The 23,781-nt window shown below is 45.6% G+C and overlaps 1 protein-coding gene across 1 annotated transcript in view; it reads right to left on the bottom strand.

Moving 5' to 3' along the window:
* LOC133130059 (protein AF-9-like) overlaps positions 1 to 23,781 on the bottom strand; it is a 47,538-nt gene that overhangs the window by 15,251 nt on the left and 8,506 nt on the right. Inside the window, exons 3-7 of the mRNA XM_061244300.1 lie at positions 11,380 to 11,462; positions 11,023 to 11,166; positions 8,946 to 8,984; positions 7,552 to 7,698; positions 3,479 to 3,997 (exon numbers count right to left, since the gene is read on the bottom strand). Coding sequence (XP_061100284.1) covers positions 3,479 to 3,997; positions 7,552 to 7,698; positions 8,946 to 8,984; positions 11,023 to 11,166; positions 11,380 to 11,462 — 932 coding nt within the window. The remainder of the gene's footprint in view (positions 1 to 3,478; positions 3,998 to 7,551; positions 7,699 to 8,945; positions 8,985 to 11,022; positions 11,167 to 11,379; positions 11,463 to 23,781) is intronic.

The following is a 23,781-nucleotide window of genomic DNA, read 5'->3' on the forward strand; positions in this document are numbered from 1 at the left end:
ACTCACTCCCCCACACAGTGCAGGATGCCCTGAAACCGGAGTGTCTTAGCAAGGAACAGGGGTTGTGCTTGCTAGGGTGTGGGGGTCGAAGGTCAAGTCCTAGTAGCCTAGTTCAGTGAGCCCATTGCCTGGGCCTGTGAGATCTGGGAAGGGCTTGTGTGAGGTAGGTTGTGGGGTCAAACCCCAGGTTGGGGTCTTGGGGTGTGGGGTCACTGCTTCAAGACCCTTTAGTTCATGCAACAGAGACATGCGTGGCTCTACCCGGTTTGTCATCAACAAATGCTCCAAACAGGAAGAAAATAGAAAATTGGGGAATAGGATTTCTAAACTCCAACACTATACCTGTATGGTAACACACTCAATTTGTTACACTGTCTGTGTGAGACAGAGGACCATTGAACACAGTCTGTGTGAGACAGAGGACCAATGAACACAGTCTGTGTGAGACAGCAGACCAATGAACACAGTCTGTGTGAAAGAGCGGACCAATGAACAGTCTGTGTGACAAAGCAAAGAAATGAACAATCTGTGACAAAGCAGACCAATGAACACTGTCTGTGTGAGAGTGGACCAATGAACACAGTATGTGTGAGACAGCTGACCAATGAACACAGTCTGTGTGAGATAGTGAGTTATGAGACGGGACGAAACACCACAAGTCTCAGCGAGACGTTGGAAGTGTTTCTCTCTCCACCTTCCTGAGATTAAAGGGAAATCCTGAGGCATTCACAGGCCCCTTTACACTCCTCATCCTGCGCCGTAAAACTATAAATCTCCCCCTGCCTGCTTTCTTCCCCCCCGGCCGCAATAAAACCGTGCCGGCTGTCTCTGTGTGAGGTTTCTAAAGTCAGGGGAGAGGCGATTGACGAGCGGGCCCTTTGGTGCTTCTCTGATCGAGCCCCGTGCTCTTTTAGTGCTGTAACACAGAGCCCCGTGCTCTTTTAGTGCTCTAACACAGAGCCCTGTGCTCTTTTAGTGCTCTAACACAGAGCCCCATGCTCTTTTAGTGCTCTAACACAGAGCCCCGTGCTCTTTTAGTGCTCTAACACAGAGCCCCATGCTCTTTTAGCGCTCTAACACAGAGCTGATGGAGCCCCGTGCTCTTTTAGTGCTCTAACACAGAGCCCAGTGCTCTTTTAGTGCTCTAACACAGAGCCCCGTGCTCTTTTAGTGCTCTAACACAGAGCCCCATGCTCTTTTAGTGCTCTAACACAGAGCCCAGTGCTCTTTTAGTGCTCTAACACAGAGCCCCATGCTCTTTTAGCGCTCTAACACAGAGCCCCATGCTCTTTTAGTGCTCTAACACAGAGCCCAGTGCTCTTTTAGTGCTCTAACACAGAGCCCCATGCTCTTTTAGCGCTCTAACACAGAGCTGATGGAGCCCCGTGCTCTTTTAGTGCTCTAACACAGAGCCGGTGGCATTTCCTACTTCACAACGTGTGAATCCAAGGCATCCATCAGCGACACCAGTACCTTGCATGTTCCGATAGAGGGCCAAGAGGGATGGGGGTGGGGCGGGAGGGAGGGGTGGGGGTACGCAGTAAACTCTACAGCAGGGATCTGAAACCCCAGCTCAGGACCCCTGTAGGGTCTGAGAGTTTCAACACCTTTGCACTTAATTTAAAGCCCTGAAAAAAATAAAAGGCTAAAGTGATTACACACCTTACAATTTCAAGGTCTAAATCAGCAGCAAACTGAAAGGAAACCACAAAAAAACCCCGCAGATGCTGTACCCTAGCTGACAGAAAATGTAATGTTTTGCGAATGTTATAACATTGCCACTACACGGCAGCAACAATGTGACAACGTTACCAATTTTAGCTGGGGTGGGTCTCCGGGATTGGATTTTGTGATCCATGCTTTCTATCAGTAAAGTATGAGGCTGTACTAGAGGTCCACAGAAGACTGTTTCAGCGTGAAGAGATATTTCTGTTTCATCGCAGAGGTCACATTTCCATAGGCCGAGGCTGTTTCCAGGCCATCAAACAACTCTACTGCACATGTGCACTAGAGCTGCATCTAGGATGTCCAACTGGTCCACAAACCCATGGGCGTCCTTGAAGGTACTGGAGGTTATGTCGAAATATAGATTTGGGGAAATATTTAGAAATATAAAACTTTTTTCAACATGATGGTGGTCCCCTGGATGCCTTTGAGCCTGGCTGGGGGGGTCCCTGGACCAGACCAGGTTGAAAAGCCCTGACCTATAAGACTAAAATAAGCTCCCCTGAGCCCTGCTAGGTGGTATTGAGCTGAATTTGTGTCGATGGAGCTCGGGTGTGTGAGCTGGGTGTTGTCAGTCACACACACGCCACTGAAACACATCCTCGCCATCACTCAACTTCAGCGGGAATGTGTTTACAGGAAGCGGTCCAGGGGTGTGACAGCCAGCCTTTGAAGTTTATGGGCGCTCTGTATGGGAGGAAGGCAGTAAAAGCTGAATGGATTGGCTGAATGGCTGAGGATTGTGTGCACCTCTATGGCTGTTGTGTCCAATATGCTAATTGGTTGAGGGTTATGATGTCATAATGGACAATGGAAGACGATGTCATGATGTTGCTCCACTGCACCTCCCCTTCCTGCTCCTATAAAGCAGCCCCATAATGCATTAGGTCTAGTGAGGAGGAGTGTGTGTGAGAGAAAGATACGTTTTTTGTTTGTTTGTTTTTTTAGGGGGGGGGGGGGGGCAATACCAGCTCTCACCATGACCAAAATAGACAAACAACAGGACAGTCACTGTAGGCAGATAAGTTACCACAGAGAAAGAGGAAACTTTTCAGTGAAAAGTCCCAGAGCTGACCACATATCTACCCCAAAACTGAGTTGTTAAAACACTTGCAGGTAGCAGTCCTCTGTCAGTGCAGTAATTTGCCATGCTATTGCGATGTTCTTATAAATCTAATCCTGAACGAGAGATTGAGCCCTTTTGGTTTCAGCTCCCATAAATCATGACTGTTTGGCCGTTTTTTAAACATTTGTGCTTAACTTTGACTTTCAAGTGCAAATGTTTTTCTTTTTCACAGACCCAGTTGGATGAATTTAAGTGATGGCTGAACTTGGGCTTGCTGAAATGTCAATAATATAAAATATACAAATAAAAATATATTCACAAAAAAAGAAGACTTTTTAGTTAAAGTTAAGGGACAAAGTTGACTGAATTCAAGCCATTTGAGATGCTGGTAAATTCTATCCTTTGAAATGCTGGTAAAGTGCATGATGGGAATTCTATTTCAATAGCACCAAAAAAATTGCACCAAGATTCAATAGATTAGAGATCATCTACACGAGTCGTGTTCCTGGAGAGCGAGCATACTGTTGGTTTTCATTTCAACCCCAATTTGGCACACCTGACTCTACTCATTAGCAGCACAAGATCTGTCGCTGTTGAATGAGGTGTGCTTTGTTAGGGTTGGAGTGCAAACCGACAGGAACGGGGTTGGTTACCACTGATCAACATATTACGAATCACCGCTCTCACCTCATACTTGGGGGACGCGTTGTCATCGGTGTCAGAGTCGTTGGGGTCCACCAGGTCCTGGAACGGGGGCAGGGTGGAGACCGTCCTGCTCCTCTCCGGCACCTCCCCGCCCCCACCTCCCTTCCGCCTCTCCTTAAGGAGCCGAGCGTCCGTGAGGGGTCGCCGTGGTGACGACTCCGAGGGCTCCTTCCTCCTCTTGGCGAGGAGCTCCTGGGCGTCTCCGGGGCCTGGCCTCTTGGCGGTAGCCTTAACGTTGGGTCCCTCCGGCCTGGCCTCCCGGGAAACGGCCTTGGGCTCCTTGAAGCCCATCTTGGGCCAGTCGGGCCTCTGCGGTTGGTTCTCTTTGGGGGTCCTGGATGGGTCTTTGGGGGGTTTGTGTGGGTCTCTGCCCAGGGCTCTGAAGGCACTCTTGGGCTCCCTGGAGTCTCTGAAGGGCCGCTCTCTGGGCTCCGCTGCTGGTTTTGGCGGTTTGGTGGACGGGCCGCTGCTGCCGGAGGTGAGGGTGCTCCTGGACCCCTCCTACAGAAAGAGACAAAGCAAGCAGCCAGTCAAAAACAGATTTACACATCTGTAGGGACATCAAACTCACAATGTCACAATGCAGGGCCTCAGTGTCTGTAGGTTTAACTCCAGTCCAGGAGGGCCACAGTGTCTGCAGGTTTAACTCCAGTCCAGGAGGGCCACAGTGTCTCCAGGTTTAACCTATCGACAGTTCATTAGACTAAGCAGCGGCAAATCCCCCCTGGAGCAATGCAAAGTTAAGGGCTCAACAGCTGCAATGATCTTATTGTGGCTACACTAGGGCTTGAACCACCAACCTTCCACGTCCCAGTCATGTACCTTAGCCATTAGGCTACAAGCTGAGCACAGCCTCCTCTGTAAAACAAATATGAGCAGGCATGAAATTAAAACTGAAAATACAGATTTTGCCGGAGAACTGTGGCCTCGGTGCTAAACCGCTGACGGTTTTCCCAGCTCCATTTTTATCCCGATCCCCCAGGTGTGAAACTGAGAGAGGAAGCAGACGGATGCAAGTCCACGGGATACTGGGAGATAAATCCACACTGCTCCCCGAAACGGAGGAGGGGCGGATGTTTTATGGCCCATATGCAGGCTTCGGCGAGACGTCCCAGAGCAATGCGCTCGCGGTTGCTAAGCGGGCTGAGTGACAGTTGTTGGGGGTCTGATCCCATTCAGGGAGAGGAAAGTAAAAAAAAAAAGTTGTAAAAAGTGAGGGGGGAAAATAAGGAAGACTTGAGCTCAGACTTTGGCAGAGGAGGCGCGGAGAATGTTTTGACTTCTCCCGGGGTGGTGGTGGGGGGGTGCACATGTGCGATCGATTGGTTGCCGTGGGCAACGTCCAGATGGGCGAGAGCATTTCGTCCTCGGACCAGACAAGCACAATCATCCTCCATTCAGCACCGCTCAGCCTGTCAGTGTTTGAGCCGCGCAGTAAAGCCGTTAAGAAGTCTAGACACTGGGGCAGGTTACGACTGGCTTTTACTACCTTTAAAACTTTATTCTGTCCTGCAGTCCTGACCTCCGACCCCGGGCTTAAAGCCGTTTCTCTCTCACAGACAACAGCCCACACTCTCAGCTCTCACCGACTAAATCAAAAGGTGCTATTAGACATCCCAACGGGGTTGTTCCTTGACAAATTGTCTCAATCTTTTGGCACTGTTGCTTTGAGGCTTTCTTCAAAGTTGGCACAGTAAGAACATTTCCTGTCAAAGGATCGTATGATCATAAATAAGCGTAACATGATTCATGTGATTGTTTATCTTGATGCTTTTCAACTTCACTAAACCATCACCATCAAATGTGGCAGATTTGAAATGCTTATACGGCTGAATATAAAATGAACAGCAAGCGCAATACGACATCTGACAAAAACAGCATCTGTGAGGCGTCCACAGACGGGAAAAAATCCTGAATTACAACAGTAAATTAAACACATCTCAAGTGTTAGTAAATAAACTAACTTGATATTCATTTTGAAATTTAAGTCGCATGAGCAATTAGTTCACCTTAAAATCTTTGCAGTTTATCCTGAGAAAAATTTGACTGAATCATATCCAGTCAGATGGTGATGGTGGTGGAACTGCAGATGGTAAATTACTAAAACCATTGACTGTGTAGAACAAAGGGTTGTACAGACGCTGGGTAAAACATGTTCATAGAGGGTTGCACAGACGCTGGGTAAAACATGTTCATAGAGGGTTGCACAGACGCTGGGTAAAACATGTTCATAGAGGGTTGCACAGACGCTGGGTAAAACATGTTCATAGAGGGTTGCACAGACGCTGGGTAAAACATGTTCATAGAGGGTGTACAGACGCTGGGTAAAACATGTTCATAGAGGGTTGCACAGACGCTGGGTAAAACATGTTCGTAGAGGGTTGCACAGAAGCTGGGTAAAACATGTTCATAGAGGGTTGTACAGACGCTGGGTAAAACATGTTCATAGAGGGTTGCACAGACGCTGGGTAAAACATGTTCATAGAGGGTTGCACAGACGCTGGGTAAAACATGTTCATAGAGGGTTGCACAGACGCTGGGTAAAACATGTTCATAGGAGGCAAGAGAAGGCCAGGATATGAGAAGCTGGTCACATATCCACAAAGTGAGCAGCCTCTATAACGACAGTATGACTCAGAATCTGTGAGTGTGGTTTTAGCTCTAGTCACAACACGGCTCTTTAGCTGACCAGCCCTCGTACACGCAAGCAGAAGAGTGATACGTATTTCATGAATAACACAATGCCTGTTTCATACCACCCATCCCCGCCTACAGTTACAGATGCAGAGCCCGTCTCGTGGATGGAGAGAGAGAGGAAGTGGAAGGTGTTAAATAATAACAATAACATCATAATCATCATGAAGACCTTTTCTGAGGACATTTCTTTGGTGCATTCATGCATTGAGCTGAAAACTATCCGTTGGCTTTATTTATAGACACCAAGCTTTTGCACACAACGTCTCATTTAGACAAACACGCAGAATGGTAATTATAAGGTAAACTTCAGATGGAGACAGCCGTATAGTGGCTGACCTTCAAACGGGCTCACCTAAAGCTGTAAACACTTCTACTCTGTTTAATTAGTCTCTTCCCCTCTCCTTTCTCAAAAGAAAGTACTCTTTGTGATGCCAAGGTCAAAGACGTCACACTCGCATGTTTGGGGTAAAAAAAGGACCTGAAAACACTTTCCGCTTTACTGGAAAAATCTAATCCCACGCACTGGACCATCGAGTGTGTAACCAAGATATACATGGCTTTAAACAGGGAGGTGACTTTTCTGAACCAAGTACCGCAGAAACATAGATGTCACAGTGGCAATGAGCCAATCAAAATCCAGCCATGTATTCCCCCAAAAGACAACATTTTTCTGAAATAAAATGGATGGGCCTTTGACTTTTGCAAACCCTGATCCAACACAAGCAGCATGATATGACACCAAACAATACAATTAAAAAAGAACAATTGATTAATATTTATTGAATTTATGTGCCCGTGAAAACAGCAAATAAACACTCGTATCATGACTGCATTCATACACACACATACACACACACGCATGCACACTCACTCACACACACACACACACACGCACACACTCACAGACACGCGCACACACACGCACACACAAGGTTTATATTGGCAGGTTGAACATTTCCATTTCATGCAGGAAACAGAAAACATGAAAAGTGCTTTATAAAAATCACACGAAGGGTCAGATTCTAAAACGATGACCTGACTGCACACGGAAACCCAAAGACACTGTAACCATTTGAGACATGCCCGTAGATCAGCGGCCAAAAAGCCAAAATAGAGCAATTTCAAACGTTTACTCACCGGACTCACCGGACTCACGGATTGCACATCGTTTCCTCCTCCGAGCCCCAGTGAGAATACAAGACGAGTCTTTCAAATTCTCCCCAAAAAACACACAGGGCTTTAAGGCCAAGAACATTTCATAAACACGCGAAGGGACACTGTATACTCAACCTCAGTATACGTTTTCCAAACGCCTGCGATCACACAGAGGCTTTCTGAAGAGGTCAGACAGGCTGTACCTGGACGTCTCGGGTGACCTTTGACCCCTGGGACGGCTTGCCCTTCTTGCTGTCGGAGAAGGTGAGGGTCATGGAGCCGGTGTGGAGGGCAGGAAGCTTCAGGTGTTGTCTGAACAGGGAGGACGCCCCTTCCTGCATGACCATCACCTAGCGACAGTAAACACGCCAGAATAAAGACCAGGCCTAATTACACAATGCAGTGCAGTTAGGGTTTTTCCAGTGAATAATTCACTGCAATGTGCCTGCTTGACTGTATTTTTTGACAAAGTGACAGTTCACTTTCTGGGCTTTGTTGATATTCATTCCACCTTAACATACGTTTCTAGCTGGCCTGGACAGTGTTTGTGTGCAATAATGTTGTTTTCAAAGCTGGCACTACTTCTTATGTATTTCCATGCTTTAGCCAGAAGCTCCACAGGAATATCTGCACAAGAACTGGTATAACATGTAAAACTGAAACTGAAATATCAAGAAAGCCCAGAAAGTGAACTTTCACTTTACGCTTTAATTCGAATATGTTTTGCACATTTATGCAATTCCCGTGGCAAATTCTGCACGCGTGCAAAAAGCATATATATGAATTAAAGCTTAATTTTCTTCTTTTTCCACATGCACCGCCTGCAAAAGTATTCACACCCTTAATGAAGATGAGCATATAAAATACAAAATACCACTAATGAGCTACATTGTCTGCACAACTGTATTCTTTCATAATAATACAATAGAAAGAACAAAAATACCAGGTTTTTGCCAGAATGATTTGGTACGTGCTGGAGTTCATGGTTCATTCAACATAACAAGAGTCCCTACACCACAAGCAGCAATGCAACCCCATAATCAACTACCCCACCATTTCACCATAGGTATGGCATCCATTTCAACATAAGCATCTTTCTTTGAACACCCAGCCCATCTGTCCACAACACCCAGTTCAAATCAAACTTGCAAAGCCAAACGCCAGCACCTTCTGTTGAACTTCCTGCTTTTACACACATTGCACAATGGAGTGGTCTTATCTCACTATGATAAAAAGGGTCTGTAGCAGAGGAAAGAACCTTTACACAGCCTTTTCACAGACGTCTACGGAGTCTGAGCATGCTCAGTTGTTCATTACAGGAGGCAGGCAGAAGCCAGGGGGGACGGCCATCTTGTTGGAGACACCACCCAAGTGTAAGAGGTTCTAACGGTGACTCAATACCTCCCTAACAGGGCACAAGTGAGCCAATTATGTTTTCACAGTTTTACAAGAAAAACCGTCAAGCGACTACCTTCAATCAGACAATCCGACAACACTGAGTCATTCGCAGGCCGAAACAGCAGATTAAGTATCTCTAAAAGCCTCTTCAAATAAAGTAATCTCAATAGACATTTAATGAGCACACTTAAATCCTTACTTTACAGTCTTCTGAGCTTCTTTTATGAGGATCTCTGTACTGTCAAGGACAAGGAACAAAAGAGTTTAGAGCACAAACACACTCTCAAGGCACATTTGCACACACGGAAGGCAGGCACACACAAATATAAACATACATGCACAGGCACACACACGCACGCATGCATGCTTACACAGGGATACACACACACACACACACACACACACACACTCGTGCGTAACCAGATATATTTTAAGAGCAATGTGAGGAGCTTTCACCGCCTGCCAAAACAATCAGTGAGATGGCAGACAGCTCCTCAGCAGCCAGACTGATGGGTTGGGAAACGTTTTTCACTGTTCCCCTCCTTTCCATTCACCCTGTCGACTGACCCACATTCTCCTCATGAAATCAATTCCTCATGGCAAACTCACACATCAACCCTCCATACGGTGAAAACACTTTCCGCAGCATCCAACAATGCAGGTGTGTTTGGATGCAGGGTGTGACAAGATATTGAGACATATACTGTTAATAAATGAAAAATACTTTTCTTAAACGACCAACTGTGGTGGGTTCAAATTAAATACAACATCAAATTACAGGGAATATCCCCTTTCAAACTGTGGCTGAAAGGTCCCATAGCCATAAATACATAGTCATTATTTACTTATTATAGTGAGAAAATTACACTGGACCAGAGATTGATCCCTTGAGACCAGAAAAAAATAGCTCTGTAGCTACTATCTGGCAGACTAGAACACAGTAAAATGTTCAGTTTTCAATCTCTAACAGAGTATATATCCAGCAGGGGCAATATGTACTCTGTAAGAGTTTATTTAACACTGAACGTCTTACAGTGACTGATGCAATTACTGATAGATAGGTCAGTTCATTGCCCTTTTTAAGAAGTCATTTAAGTCTCTCTGAATTAGCCTGAAGGGCATGAGTGGAGTGTGAGATGTAATGGTTCCCTGATGCTGAACAGGCCCGGGTCATGTGACCCCTGTGTGCTCGTTGGTCTGGGCTGGGGGGAATGTTAAAGGAAGCCTAAGGTGGAGGTGAGGCCTGGGAATAGACTGGGCCAGCTCGCCATGGCAACTAGGGGCAGTTCACCTGTGCGGCTCCCGTGGATAAACCCAATGGTCCACTGCCCACCCTCAGGTAACAACTACGGTTCTCAGAACATTCTCTGAACCATTTTCGTTTCCTGGATGGCCACTGGACTTTATTTTTAAGTGCCATCGATCAGAATAGGACTGGCCTCCGGAAGTTAATCACATTGGCTGAAGGAACTTGTCTGGAACAATATATATATATATTTTTTTTTTTCTCCCAATTTGGTACCCATTGTACCCTGTCTGATCCAATTAGAGTTAGTATTAGATACACCGCCCACACCCCGTCCCTCAGCGGCCAGAAGGAGAGCGACACGCCATGCTCGTGACCGTGATTCCAAGGCGCCCGAGGTGCTTTATTGTGCGGCGATCTACCAACCCTGCCAAGTCCCTCCCTCTGGAGCAGCAAGCCAATTATGCCGCTCCACGTGAGCCAGCCAAACTTGTCTGGAACAATATATATTGACATTGTTTAGGGGAATGTTCTCATCATAAAATAGTGTAAAATAGTAATTGGCTCTCCTGTAGTTCTGTGTTGCCCGTTGGGTGTAAAATAGTCGCTGGGTCTCCAGTATTACTATGTGTTCTGTTGTATATAAAATAGTTACTGGCTCTCCTGTAGTATGTGTGGTCTGTAGGGTGTAAAATAGTCCCTGGCTCTCCTGTAGTACTATGTTTTGTTGGGTATAAAATAATCACTGGCTCTCCTGTAATGCTGTGTGTTCTGTTGGATATAAAATAATCACTGGCTCTCCTGTAGTACTGTGTGGCTGGGAAAACCGGGGTGTTTTACCAGTCTGGTGCAAAAGCAGAATTATGACCTGCCCCCCTCTGCTAAGTTTCACACAAAAAAAGTTAACACATTTTTTAAAAATGAGCAGAGAGAATGAGCAAAACCAAGAAATGGATCATTTGTGGCCTTGTAGTGCTGGTAGAGGGCTGGTACATCCTCTGGCGGGACCGCTCCTCTCCGCCACACTCACCCCCCCAGCCTTCAGCAGCTTCCTGCCAAACTCCTCGGTGGGCTTGTTGAAGGTCAGCTTCTCGCAGCGCAGGTGGTTGACGGGCGGGTGTCCGTCCAGGTGCAGGAACAGGTCGTAGTCGAAGCGCACCTTCTTCGGCTCTTCCTGGGGAAAGTAGACACGTTGCTCGGCAACAAGATTCTAAAGGCAGAATCTGACCAATCAGTTCCACTCTGCTGAGGACCGTGACTAAGGGAGATGCTCCAATCATCAATTTATTTACGAGTACACATTTTATATCCTCCTGTGGCTAAACTCCAGAGATGTTACCTTTCCCGAATGTACATGCCAGGCCATTCACTGCTGTGGCTTAAGTACCTTGTTTTTGAAGTAAACTTCGATGGGCAAGATAAAGCCAGCGTACCCGGATTCCTCCACTTTGTACGGCGGGTCCTTGCACACTGCAACAACGGCAAGGGCACAATGGTTAGGCACATCAGCACGTCATTCAGAACGCTATTACATTTAGGCACTAAATTACGTTTACATTTAGGCATTAAATTAACGTCTATATTTACGCACTAAATTTACGTTTACATTTAGGCACAAAATTTACGTCTACAGTTAGCCACTAAGTTTACCTCTACATTTAGGCACTAAACTTACGTTTAGATTTAGGCACTGAATGTATGTTTACATTTAGGCACTAAATTTACGTCTACATTTAGGCACTAAGCAGATGCTCTCACGCAGAGTAACTTGGACGTTTTTCCTTTTCTAAACCACAGGATCATATTTATACAGCTGGATATGGAAGCAATTTGTGTTTCTCAATCTGAGTCATGAACCCAGTTCTGTCACCACTTTACTCCACTGCTTGTAGTGGAAGGAGATTCCACAAATAAATGTATGGTGGAGTCTCTTTGGCTGCCGCTGCACGCTAAGGACTCTAACAACGATGAAGATGTCCACAAAAACTAAAAACTAAAAAAAGTTAGTCATCATCTCGAGGGAGCTCATTATCCTGAAACTGTTTTTTCTGCAGCAATTTTTGCAGAGATATAACCTAAATGTGGTGAGACAGCTCCAATGTTCGGGTATGCGTGTGAATGTGTCTGAATAATTTGGGAGAAAATCACACCTTTCAACTGAACCTTCATATTTCAGGATGTGACAATATCGCATGTAGTGGATTCTTCCCCAAATCTGCGAGTCAATGTGGCAGTTTTCTTTTTAAACTAAATCTATCCATACTTTATTTGTGTGGGAGACACCTATCTGGAGGGAAATTTACAGAGGTTTATAAAGTGCACGTGCAAGTTCAGCATCCAGAATAATGAGAAACTAATTATTCAGTATAGCTTGACTGCAGTAAAAAACTACAAATCTGATGATGCAAGCCAATTTTAGAGAGTTCTATATTTGTCATCTGTAAATGCAGTGCCTCCACAATAAAATATTGGGACAGGGCTCATTAAGCACAAGTGGACATAGCCAACTCATCTAATCAGCTTCCACATATATTATAATGCTATTGTGTTAGTGCGTAATGTTTCATTAGCCCCTCCCCTTGTTATGCTTTATACAAGCTCCATTATTGGGTGAGAGAGCTATTATTATTGTTTATTTACCAGCTTGGGACCACCTTGTGAATGGAATATCATAGTTCATATGATTTCAACAAAAAATATAAAGGACTTATATTTAAGTCATGAATGGTTTGTTTCATATGTTTTGGTCTATGTTAAATATGCGGCAGCATCTATTTACATCTTAACACAGAAATCTGAATAAATTGAATCATGAATCTCAAACACAGGCTTGCTTTTCACTAAAGGTGAGTGTCCAAGCAGATTCCTGTGAATTCTGATGGCTTTCCCATTCTCTCAGATATTGATGTTCAAAAACTGCTTAAAGAGGTACAAATGCTTTTCGCCGGGGCACTGCCCAAAACTGTACCCCTAGCCAGAAATATATAATTAATTTGTTGTTGTTACTTGGAAAAAGTACTCATTTACACCCAAAGTGAACATCACTGTACTTTCAGGGTACATTTGGGACATTTGATCCTTGAAGAACAAAAACATACCTCCACTGTCACTGCCAGAGTGCAGGACTCCTCCTCCAATAATTTTGACTAATACATTCATCTTTAACAGGGGTTTATCATTAAAAGGAGTCACTCTCACCTGGAAAATGAAAACTCCTGATGTCTTTTTTTTAACAGCAGGCATTCATTTCAGTTGTGCTTCTCCAAACAAGTCAAGGCAAGAGGGACAATGCTACGCAAATATTGTGGGTCAAGATTAATTACTGGGCTGAGCTCAGTTAGGTGAAACTAAACGGTTCCATTCAGAACCACGAAGATGTACGTCATTCTAACTGAAGCGAGACAGGAACCAGAGTCTCCATGACAAAAGCTAAATCAGCTCAGAAACGGGAAAGAGTAATGAACCACTGTCAACATATTTTAGTCTGCATGATTGGACCACTGACTCATTGTTGTACAACTTGCTGTACAACCTACAGAGACTCCGGTTCAGGCTGGGCTGGGTTGAATCATTACAAATGATTAAGATGCCATAATACATTAAGTTAATTTATTCAGCATTATACCATTGTGACATCATGAGCGCTGCACAGTTGGAATCTGAGCTGCAATGCTGGGAGAGTATCCTAACCCTAAAGGGGACTTTGTGCTACTTTAGTTTTAACTTGCAGGACCACATTCCAGCCAAGGTACAGTAAGCTAAAAATGTGAAAATGTTAGGAGAGGAACACGGTCAAACTAACACTTTTCAGTTACGGCAGGGTACAAAGTCCATGGGAATAGTCTGAATCATGTCTGAGCACAATCCTAAAATAGTCGATTCCAAACCACCACGTCACAAAGACGCTTTGCAACAAAACTTCTTGAGTGTGACTGGCCATTACAGAACCGAGGGAGGAATAAAATACTGTCTAAAGTAATGAGTGGGAGGAGAAGACGACAGGAGGCGGATGAAAAGATCAGACTTGATTTTGTCTGAACCTCACTGGCGGGTTCTAGTTCAGGTTGAAAAGGTCACCGCACACGAGAATCCCAAAAGCGCTGCACAATGAGCTCGCTGATCCGTAACGGGGACGCGGCCGACGATTACAGACAGAATCGGCACAGAGGGATCGCCCTTTTTCACTGAGCGGGGTTCAAAGCAGACTCCCGTCTCAGACCAAGGTGAAGATGGCCGTCACACAACCGTCATGGCTGCCGTGTCCGGCCTTACAGCGTCCGGTCACAGCAGAGCACAGCGACGTGCCCGTCAGAACTCCACGTTTGTCTCCCTCCTTTAATGATAAAACACAACAGCAATGCCTTGCATGACACTGCGAACACTATCTGAAAAAACATGAAGCCGCTTGTCTTCTTCAGAATAATTTCATTTCACTGCTATGAATTCTAGATAATTAAACTGGAATTGCTTTGTTATGTAACAAAAACAAAGCAAAAATATGCATTTGTAAAGCAATTTTGAGTGCATCTGAAATTGTTTCTCGTTGGCCACTGAAAGCTGAAAGTTTTCATTGGCCAGTGGGGTGGCGGTTATAAAGGATATGAAGCAACGTAGACACATGAAGGGATATGAAAATGATTTCCTGAAATGGAGAAAGACAAGGCAGGCAAACACAAACCCACTGTGATGTGATGAAAGACCCTGTCAGCCAACCGCCGGCTGTAGTAGCATCACTCCTTCCAGAGACACACCAGAGCCTTTCTGGCTACTGTTAGCCCAACGGATCCCAGCAGTGATGAACACAAAGGAAACACACAACTGGCAAAGAACAGGGTGGCTTATCATTTCCATCTTATTGTTTTCTCCTGTCAAAGAGCTGAAGCGAAACAGAGCAGCATTTGTTTCGTACTTGGATGGCTATACCTCCCAGTGCTGGAGAAGCACAGTGCTGTGCGATGCTAAACTCCAGGCCCTGACTCAAACATAGCCCTGATTAAAACATAACGCTAATTTAACACACAGTGTGGGTTCCCTTCCGCTTTACAGTAAATAAACAATAACCAGTGAGCTTTATTCCACAGCCCCGGCCTGTCCTTCGGGTCCACAAGACTGCTGCTAATTGGCTAAAAGATTGTTCTCCCTCTCCACCTCTGAAGTGTGGTGAGCATTCTGATGCAAAATGGCTGCCGTTGCATCACCCAGGTGGGAGCTTGAGGCGAGTTTCCCCCTCATCACTGTAAAGCTCTTTGAGTGTGAGAAAAGTACTCTATCTACATATCTATCTAGCTAGCAACCAATCATCTAGTGAATGTCTCCACCATTTCAGAGCAGCTGACTCACACGAGCCTGTCACTGTTTTCACCCTTTTGCCCCTGTAGAGACCCTTAACACAAGACCATAGGGTCACCTTACTGTATTCAGGGGGGCACAACATTAATATTACAGGCTAGCGTAGCTCTCATACATGTTGTTAAATGTAACATTTCACATTAAAACACCACATAAGTGTGCTCAAAGGTGGGCATTATCTCATGTGCATGTGACACTTCTCATTTAAGCAAAAAAAACAGCCAAGCTCCCAAGGACCCTGTCCTCACCTAGCAACGGGCAATCTCAGAGGCCGCCTGTGAGGCTGCTGTAGAGCCACCTGGGGGCCTTTGCAGCCCGGTTGTGGATGTAAACAACCCCACTCCCCCCACCCCCCTGCTGGGTCTCCCACGAGAGCCAGTCTGTGAGACGAGGGTCCGCCCCTCCCTCTGACGAAACGAGCAGGTGAGTAAACTGGGAACAGGTGACTGTGTGTGTGTGTGTGTGTGTGTGTATGTGTGTGCATGGCTGAGTGTGTGTGTGTATGTGCGTGACTCCATGGTACTAGGGTTGTGGAATCCCTCCAAGAAAAGAGTCAGTACTATAACTGTATTCACAGACACAGGCACTGTCTCTGAGCTGGGATTTTTCCTTCTAGCGTTAGAGGCTGTAATCTTTTCATATAACCACACAGTCTCTCTCTCTTTCACACACACACATATACACACACACTCACTCACACAATCTTTCACACTATCACTCTCTTTGTCTCACTCTCTGTTGTTCTCTTTGTCATGCTCGCTCTCTCTAACACACTCATGCAAGCACTCAGTCACACACACTCTCACACAAACAAATGCTGTCACACACATTGCAAGCTCTCACTTACACACTCACACAGAGGAAATGTTTGTCTCTCAGTGTACAAGTGGCGGCACAAAATCTGAATTACAGAAACACAAAAAAGTTAAAAAAGAGAGGCAGAACAGAAGATGGGCGAGTCTTTAACGTGGGGGTGTGTGTGGAAGGTGCGGACCCAACACGAGCGGCGTCACACCCGGCCATTTGCCCTGCCCTGAGAGAGCCCGACGCGGCGGCCATGGAACAACAGCCCCATTTGGAGGAGCGCGGCCTGTCTGAGCTCTAATTGGTCCCAGACACGGCCCCTCCCCCCGTCTCCGCTGGCCACGGACGCAGCGCTACGCTCACACAGCCGGTGAGCTGTCCGCTGATTCCCGCACCTCTGTGTGCGTGCGGGACGAGAGAGAGCTTCAGAGACAGAGAGAGAGCTTCAGAGACAGAGAGAGCTTCAGAGACAGAGAGAGAGAGACACAGAGAGAGAGAGCTTCAGAGACAGAGCTTCAGAGACAGAGAGAGAGCTTCAGAGAGAGAGAGAGAGAACTTCAGAGACAGAGAGAGAGCTTCAGAGACAGAGAGAGCTTCAGAGACAGAGAGAGAGAGACAGAGAGAGAGAGAGCTTCAGAGACAGAGAGAGAGAGCTTCAGAGACAGAGAGAGCTTCAGAGACAGAGAGAGAGAGCTTCAGAGACAGAGAGAGAGAGACAGAGAGAGAGAGAGCTTCAGAGACAGAGAGAGAGAGCTTCAGAGACAGAGAGAGAGAGAGCTTCAGAGACAGAGAGAGAGAGCTTCAGAGACAGAGAGAGAGAGAGCTTCAGAGACAGAGAGAGAGAGCTTCAGAGACAGAGAGAGAGAGAGCTTCAGAGACAGAGAGAGCGAGCTTGTGGGCAGCGCTGAGACAGCTGTTCCACGACAACGTTTACACGTTTCAAACAAAATGACTAGGTTACACATAACAGAGTAAATTGATTTAGGAATACTTAATGAGGAGAACAGGCCCATCTAAGCGTGCCATGCACCTAAAATGGCAGCACTACATGCATCATGAGGAGAGCAGGAGCAGGCTGGGTACTGTTTGAGCGGTGTTTAGAGATGGCAGTGGACACAGCCTCACAACCTGGGACTATTAGCAAAATCAAAACCTCACACCGTCCCTATGGTGTGACACTCGACCCCACTGAGTTAACACCTTACCACTGCCCCCCCCTCCTTGCACCAGTCTGATGCTACATGCTTTCCTTCACATGTTACTCCATCTCCCCAAAGAGGGGGTGGGGGGGGGATTGGGGTGCTGAAAAAGGTGAGTACAGAGAATCTGTGGCCTCATACACCTCGTGCGCACATGCAGGTTGTGGTTTTCATGGCGACCGTATTTACAAACAGCGAAAGCAGACGCCGTCTGCTCTGCCAATGTGCCTTTTATTACTGACCTGAGCTAGCTCCAAGTTCCAGAACTTTCCAAAAACACCAGTATGCTGCGGCCATTGCTGAGGTTTCCGTTCTTATTGTAACTATTATTACTATATTATAATAATAATAATAATTCCTAAAGCCCATTTCATACATTATGTTCAAAGTGCTTTCCAAATAAAACAATGATGCCACATACAGAAAATGAGAAACATTCTCATTGATGAAAAAAAAGGTTTATAAAAAAAAGTTTATAGATAAAAACTCAGTGAGCACTTTATTAGGTATTTATTACTTTTTCTTTGACTTATTAAGTCTTCTGCTTTTGTAGCCTAACCCCTTAAGAGGTCTGACGTGTTGTGTGTTCAGAGATGCTCTTCTGCATACCACTGATGTACTGTGTAATTATTTGCGTTACTGTCACCTTCCTGTCAGCTTTTTTCTTCCCCATTCTGACATTTGGTCTGAAAAACAGCTGAACCTCTTGACCACATCTGCATGCTTTTATTATTTGAGTTGCTGCCACACGATTGGCTGATTAGATAATTGTATTAACAAGTTGGTGTAAGGTCTGCCTAATAGCAATCACTGAGTGTATGTTTTTAAAATTTAGAGATAAAGGCTTTCACTGAGAAACAGCATTAGTACCTATGCTAGTGAACACTGCTCTCTGAATTATCTCCAGGACCGCTCCACAGCGTTGACAGATTAATTATTGATATTTCTGCTGGAGAGTCAAGTCATCGCAGAGTGTCTATTCTCTGTCCCACAGAATACATTACATTAATGGCATTTGGCTGAAGCTCTTATCCAGAGCGACGTACAGTTAACTAAGCAGGAGACAATCCTCCCCTGGAGCAATGCAGGGTTAAGGGCCTTGCTCAAGGGCCCAACGACTGTGCGGATCTTATTGTGGCTACACTGGGATTAGAACCACCGACCTTGTGTGTCCCAGTCATTTACCTTAACCACTACGCTACAGAATACGAAAAACTACCCCAGGCCTCCGGGCCAAAACTGCAAAATGACACTTTTTCTTAAACTTAGTTTAAGGGAGTTAAGGGAGTAAAGTTAGTTCCTAACTATGTTCATAAAGAAAATAAAAGCTTTTGATAGTTAATCACAGTTAATAAATGCTACCCTCCAGGACTGGAGTTAAACCTGCAGACACTGCAGCCCTCCAGGACATGAGTTAAACCTGCAGACACTGTGGCCCTCCAGGACTGGAGTTAAACCTGCAGACACTGCGGCCCTCCAGGACTGGAGTTAAACCTGCAGACACTGCGGCCCTCCAGGACTGGAGTTAAACCTGCAGACACTGCGCCCCCTCCAAGACTGGAGTTAAACCTGCAGACGCTGCGGCCCTCCAGGACTGGAGTTAAACCTGCAGACACTGCGGCCCTCCAGGACTGGAGTTAAACCTGCAGACACTGCGGCCCTCCAGGACTGGAGTTAAACCTGCAGACGCTGCGGCCCTCCAGGACTGCAGTTTGAGGTCCCTACCACAGAGTCAAAGGGAGGCTCAGAAACATCCAAAAATAGAAGGAAATGTTCCAGCTCAAGTCGTAAAAAGAGCTTTATCTTGATGTCATTGATCACCCTTTTCCGTGGCGTGACACAGACGTCTCTGTGGAGGTAATCATGGAATATCACAGTAAAGAAAAACACGACCTGCTGCCTGCATCCAAACCATCATCTGCAGTTTAATGCGTCCCCCACACAGTTCTGACTCTGTTACAACCTTATAGCCAAAAACTTAAACTGACCTTTAAAACAATGGAAGTAATGTGCTGCAAAAACCCTCGTGTGCATTAGACAAATTCCACTAAGTGTCAGTCATGTGTGAGAGTATTCAAACTCTCCTCACTCTATGCCAGTCTGATTCAGCTGGACTCTGTGGATATAAAATAATTTATTCCTGAGAGCTGTCTGAGTCCATATATCCATCAAACCGCTCTGGAGTGTGAGCTGAAAGCTCTCCCCACCAATCACAGCGGACCTGAGGGAGAACACAACTCAGCCCCTCGTCATTTCAGAAAATAAAAACCCGGCAAGGGAGAGAGAGAGAAATTCAACATCTATTAGACACAAGTACAACCTCCCTCCACCCTTCATCCGTCAGGAAAGCCTTTTTGGAACATAGTCACTAATGTCCAGATAATTTGCCGTTAGTAATAGTCCTGAGCCTGTCCAACTCTCAGTGCAGTGGATAATGGCAGGGAAAGGCCAGGCCACTAAGTGAATCATAGACAGTCTCTCTATAAGCCTGTCCATGAAAAGCTCTCTCTGAGGTTTAAGGAAAGTCTTAGAACATACCCAACTTTGGGAAAGTTCATCTTCCCCACACAAAAGAATGGCGTGGTCATGCTTCTGATATTAGCCAAGGCATGACTGTATGTAAACAGCTACACAATAGTAATATTTATTCTGATCCCAAGAGGATCAAAAAGGCTTTGACTTGATTAACAAAAAGTATCAGTCCTGAAAGTGCTGATTGGCAGTGGTCACTCAGACACCTTAATACAGTCAATCGGTTTTAATCTTTTATTTGCATATAAATATCAAAATCAACTGTTAAATGTATTCCATATGTCATTCTGAAATTGGTGCCACCTAAAAGTTGTCACATTCTGTGTCTCTGACCCACATTCTTGTCATTTTCTGCTTTCCCTATTTTATGTATTTTCTAGTAACATGTTCCTTTTAATGTTTTCTTGTCACGTATTTTCTTGATGTTTCACCTGGCTACGTGTCTCTGCCCCCCGCACCTGATATGTGTTTCCTCATGTGTTATCGTCTCACCTGTTTCTCAGTTCCGGATTCCCTTCCTGTTACCTGCCTGCTCCTCCGCCCTGCCCTGGATTCGACTCTCGCTCGCCCTGGACCTCATTCTCTGCCCAGACCTCCTGCCTGCCTCACCATCTCTGTCCTAGCCCTGCTCCTGACCTCCTGCCTGCCTCACAATCTCCTGGCTTCGACCTCTACTTGTCCTGTGACTTTGACCTGCCTGATCTACTGTATCCTGTTTGTTTCGATTTCCCTGAGATGCCCTGTCCTCCGTGCTTTGGCCATTTCTCTGCCTACTCTGATTAAAGCCTGCCGTTTACAACATCCCTAAGTCTGCAATTAGTTCCTATCGGTTCTCCCTTAACAAAAAGTAGTGCTTGATTTGTCAGTAATAGCTGATTTTACGCTGAGCATTTTGCACTGTGGTGAAGCAGATAACCGTTCACACCAGCGATGCAAAAACCAGCCTTTTACAACCCGACATGTAAAAAATACACTGAAACGCTCTCAGAGGGTGTTAGAGACAAATCAACCCTGCACAGTTAAGCTTAAGTGTCTGAGGCATGGCAGTTTCATCGTGGTATTGTCTCCTGTTCAAACTATGTAAGATAACCCCATCCAGACCAGCAGGGTAGAACTGCTGAGCTCAGCAAAGCCAGATTAGTGTAATTAACCCCACACACACACAGGAGCTTCGCTAATGCCTTCTGATTCACCGCCACAGGAGCTGAACACCGCGTGCAGTCCTCAAAACATTACACCATGAAATGAATCAATTCTTCATTCATTCATTCCTTATCTTAACCCGCTTATCCTGAACAGGGTCGCAGGGGTGCTGGAGCCTATCCCAGCATATACTGGGCGAAAGGCAGGAATACACCCTGGACAGGTCGCCAGTCCATCGCAGGGCACACACACCATTCACTCACACACTCACACACTCATACCCTCATACCCTCATACCTACGGGCAATTTAGACTCTCCAATCAGCCTAACCTGCATGTCTTTGGACTGTGGGAGGAAACCGGAGTACCCGGAGGAAACCCACGCAGACACGGGGAGAACATGCAAACTCCGCACAGAGAGGTCCCGGTCGACAGGGATTCAAACCCAGGACCTCCTTGCTGTGAGGCGGCAGTGCTACCCACTGCACCATCCGTGCCGCCTGAATCAATTCTTAATTATAATAAATACATTCTAGCAGAAAGGTAGATTGTATTGTATCAAATCCATTTTGGTTGTGTTCTATAGTATATTTCATGCAGAAGTAGCAATGTCATGAGCTTCACAGACAATAAAAACGATAAAACAATTGCTGGAGGTGAGGGTGAGGCAATTCCAGGGTATGATACACTATTTTGAGAAGAATAAAGCACAGGAATACATTTTGTACACCAAACTGCATTTGTATTTAATTTCTGCAACTCACATTCCAGAAATTGCAACCAAACCATAAAGCACTGCATAAGTTGCAACAGAAATTTAACCAAGTTATATCCTAGTTCATTTTTTTTAACATGGTTTGTACAAGACTATGATTCAAACATTCATACTGAAAGCAGCTGGCATAAATATACTCAGTGAGCACTTGCTAATGCAAATATTTCCTCAGTCAATCATTAATCATTGGCAGCAAACTCAATGTATAAAAGCATGCAGATGTGGTCAAGAGGTTCAGCTGTTTTTCAGACCAAAATGCCAGGATGGGGAAGTGTGATCGAAGTGACTTTGACCGTGGAAAGATTGTTGGTGCCAGACAGAGAGGTTTGAGCACCTCAGAAACTGCAGATCTCTAATGCAAATACCCACACATTACAACAGTGGTATGCAGAACAGCATCTCTGAACACACAACATGTCAAACCTCTTAAGTAAATAGGCTACAGACACCAGTAAGTCTAAAAAATAAGTCTAATAAATACCAAATAAATTGCTCCCTGAGTGTATATCTTTCAAACTGCTATGCAATAAGAATCCTGGCATAATGAAGTGAGTTGCTGATTCCTGCCTTAAATGGTTAATGGGTGGATCAGAGTGCAGTGCCACATTGGAAACCAGCAGGTCTCGGCCCTCCAGGACAGGGGATGTGTCTGTGATCCACGGATCTTAATGAGGAACGACAGTCTTAAACTCTCTCTGACATGAAGACAGCTGTACGTTGTGTATTATTATTATTTTATGATTTCAGGCCAGGGTAACCAAGAAACGCGCTTCAGTTTGGAGTAATACCCAGTACAGTACGTCATTTTCTCCACACAGTTAAAAAAACAAGTAGCACACTGCCAGCAATAATCATCATCTCGAGTTCAAAACTTTTACAACTGTCAGAAATACCATGACTGAATATAATGTTAACAGGGAGGAGAACAGCATAAAAATAGATTAAAGAAATATGTGATAAAATGACTGCCAGACATTTCTAATCATTAAAACAGAGTATATTTGCTCTCTCTGATAGACTTTTGGTTGGGTCCCTGCTCTTCTCTGAAGGGTGAATTAAAGCCACACAGTCCTGCAGTTAGAGCACGGGAGGGGACACGGTGGGTCAGGTTTCACCCCAATTCCACACCACAGCCCCAATGATCTCCCCCCCTCCCAGGAACTTCACCCAGTGAACATCGCAAAAATTTCTGCAAGGATTTCAGCAATACATTTTGCTAATAAATAAATAAATAAATACTTAATAAAACATTTAAACCTGCAGACACTGCGGCCCTCCAGGACTGGAGTTAAACCTGCAGACACTGCGGCCCTCCAGGACTGGAGTTAAACCTGCAGACACTGCGGCCCTCCAGGACTGGAGTTAAACCTGCAGACACTGCGCCCCTCCAGGACTGGAGTTAAACCTGCAGACACTGCGGCCCTCCAGGACAGGAGTTAAACCTGCAGACACTGTGGCCCTCCAGGACTGGAGTTAGCGTTCCTTACAGTACAATACTCAGACTGCTGCAACTGCTAATCTCAACCAGGTCAGAGTCATGACATCATTAGGCTAAATGTCATTATCCAATCATCATTGAGTGACATCACTCATACTTTCCAAGACCAGCGTTGGCTTTCCACAGCTCATTGGTCGCAGCCGCAGTGAACGGTTGAGTTGCTAGCCTACACCAACATGGCTGAGCTGAAACGACAGCATCACACTTCAGGGCAGAGGTACATGTTGATGGAAAGAGCGGCGACAGCCTTTTTACCACCATTTCTCTCTCTCTCTCTCTCTCTCTCAGTCTAAAATCAAGGCTCTGCTGTCTAATACGTGTATTTGTGCTCATCAGGTGCTTTGGCAGTTTTTTATGCAGGAAGCAGTAGGTTTGACCAACCCATGGTTGTCCCTCTGCTCATATAGGGCAGCCTGTAGCCTAGTGGGTCCATACTCCCCATCCCCACCTTCCCCGCTCCTCACCCTCCCATCCGCACCTCCACCCTCC

Source organism: Conger conger, chromosome 6 (assembly GCF_963514075.1).
Source record: "Conger conger chromosome 6, fConCon1.1, whole genome shotgun sequence".
Taxonomy (NCBI): Eukaryota; Metazoa; Chordata; class Actinopteri; order Anguilliformes; family Congridae; genus Conger; species Conger conger.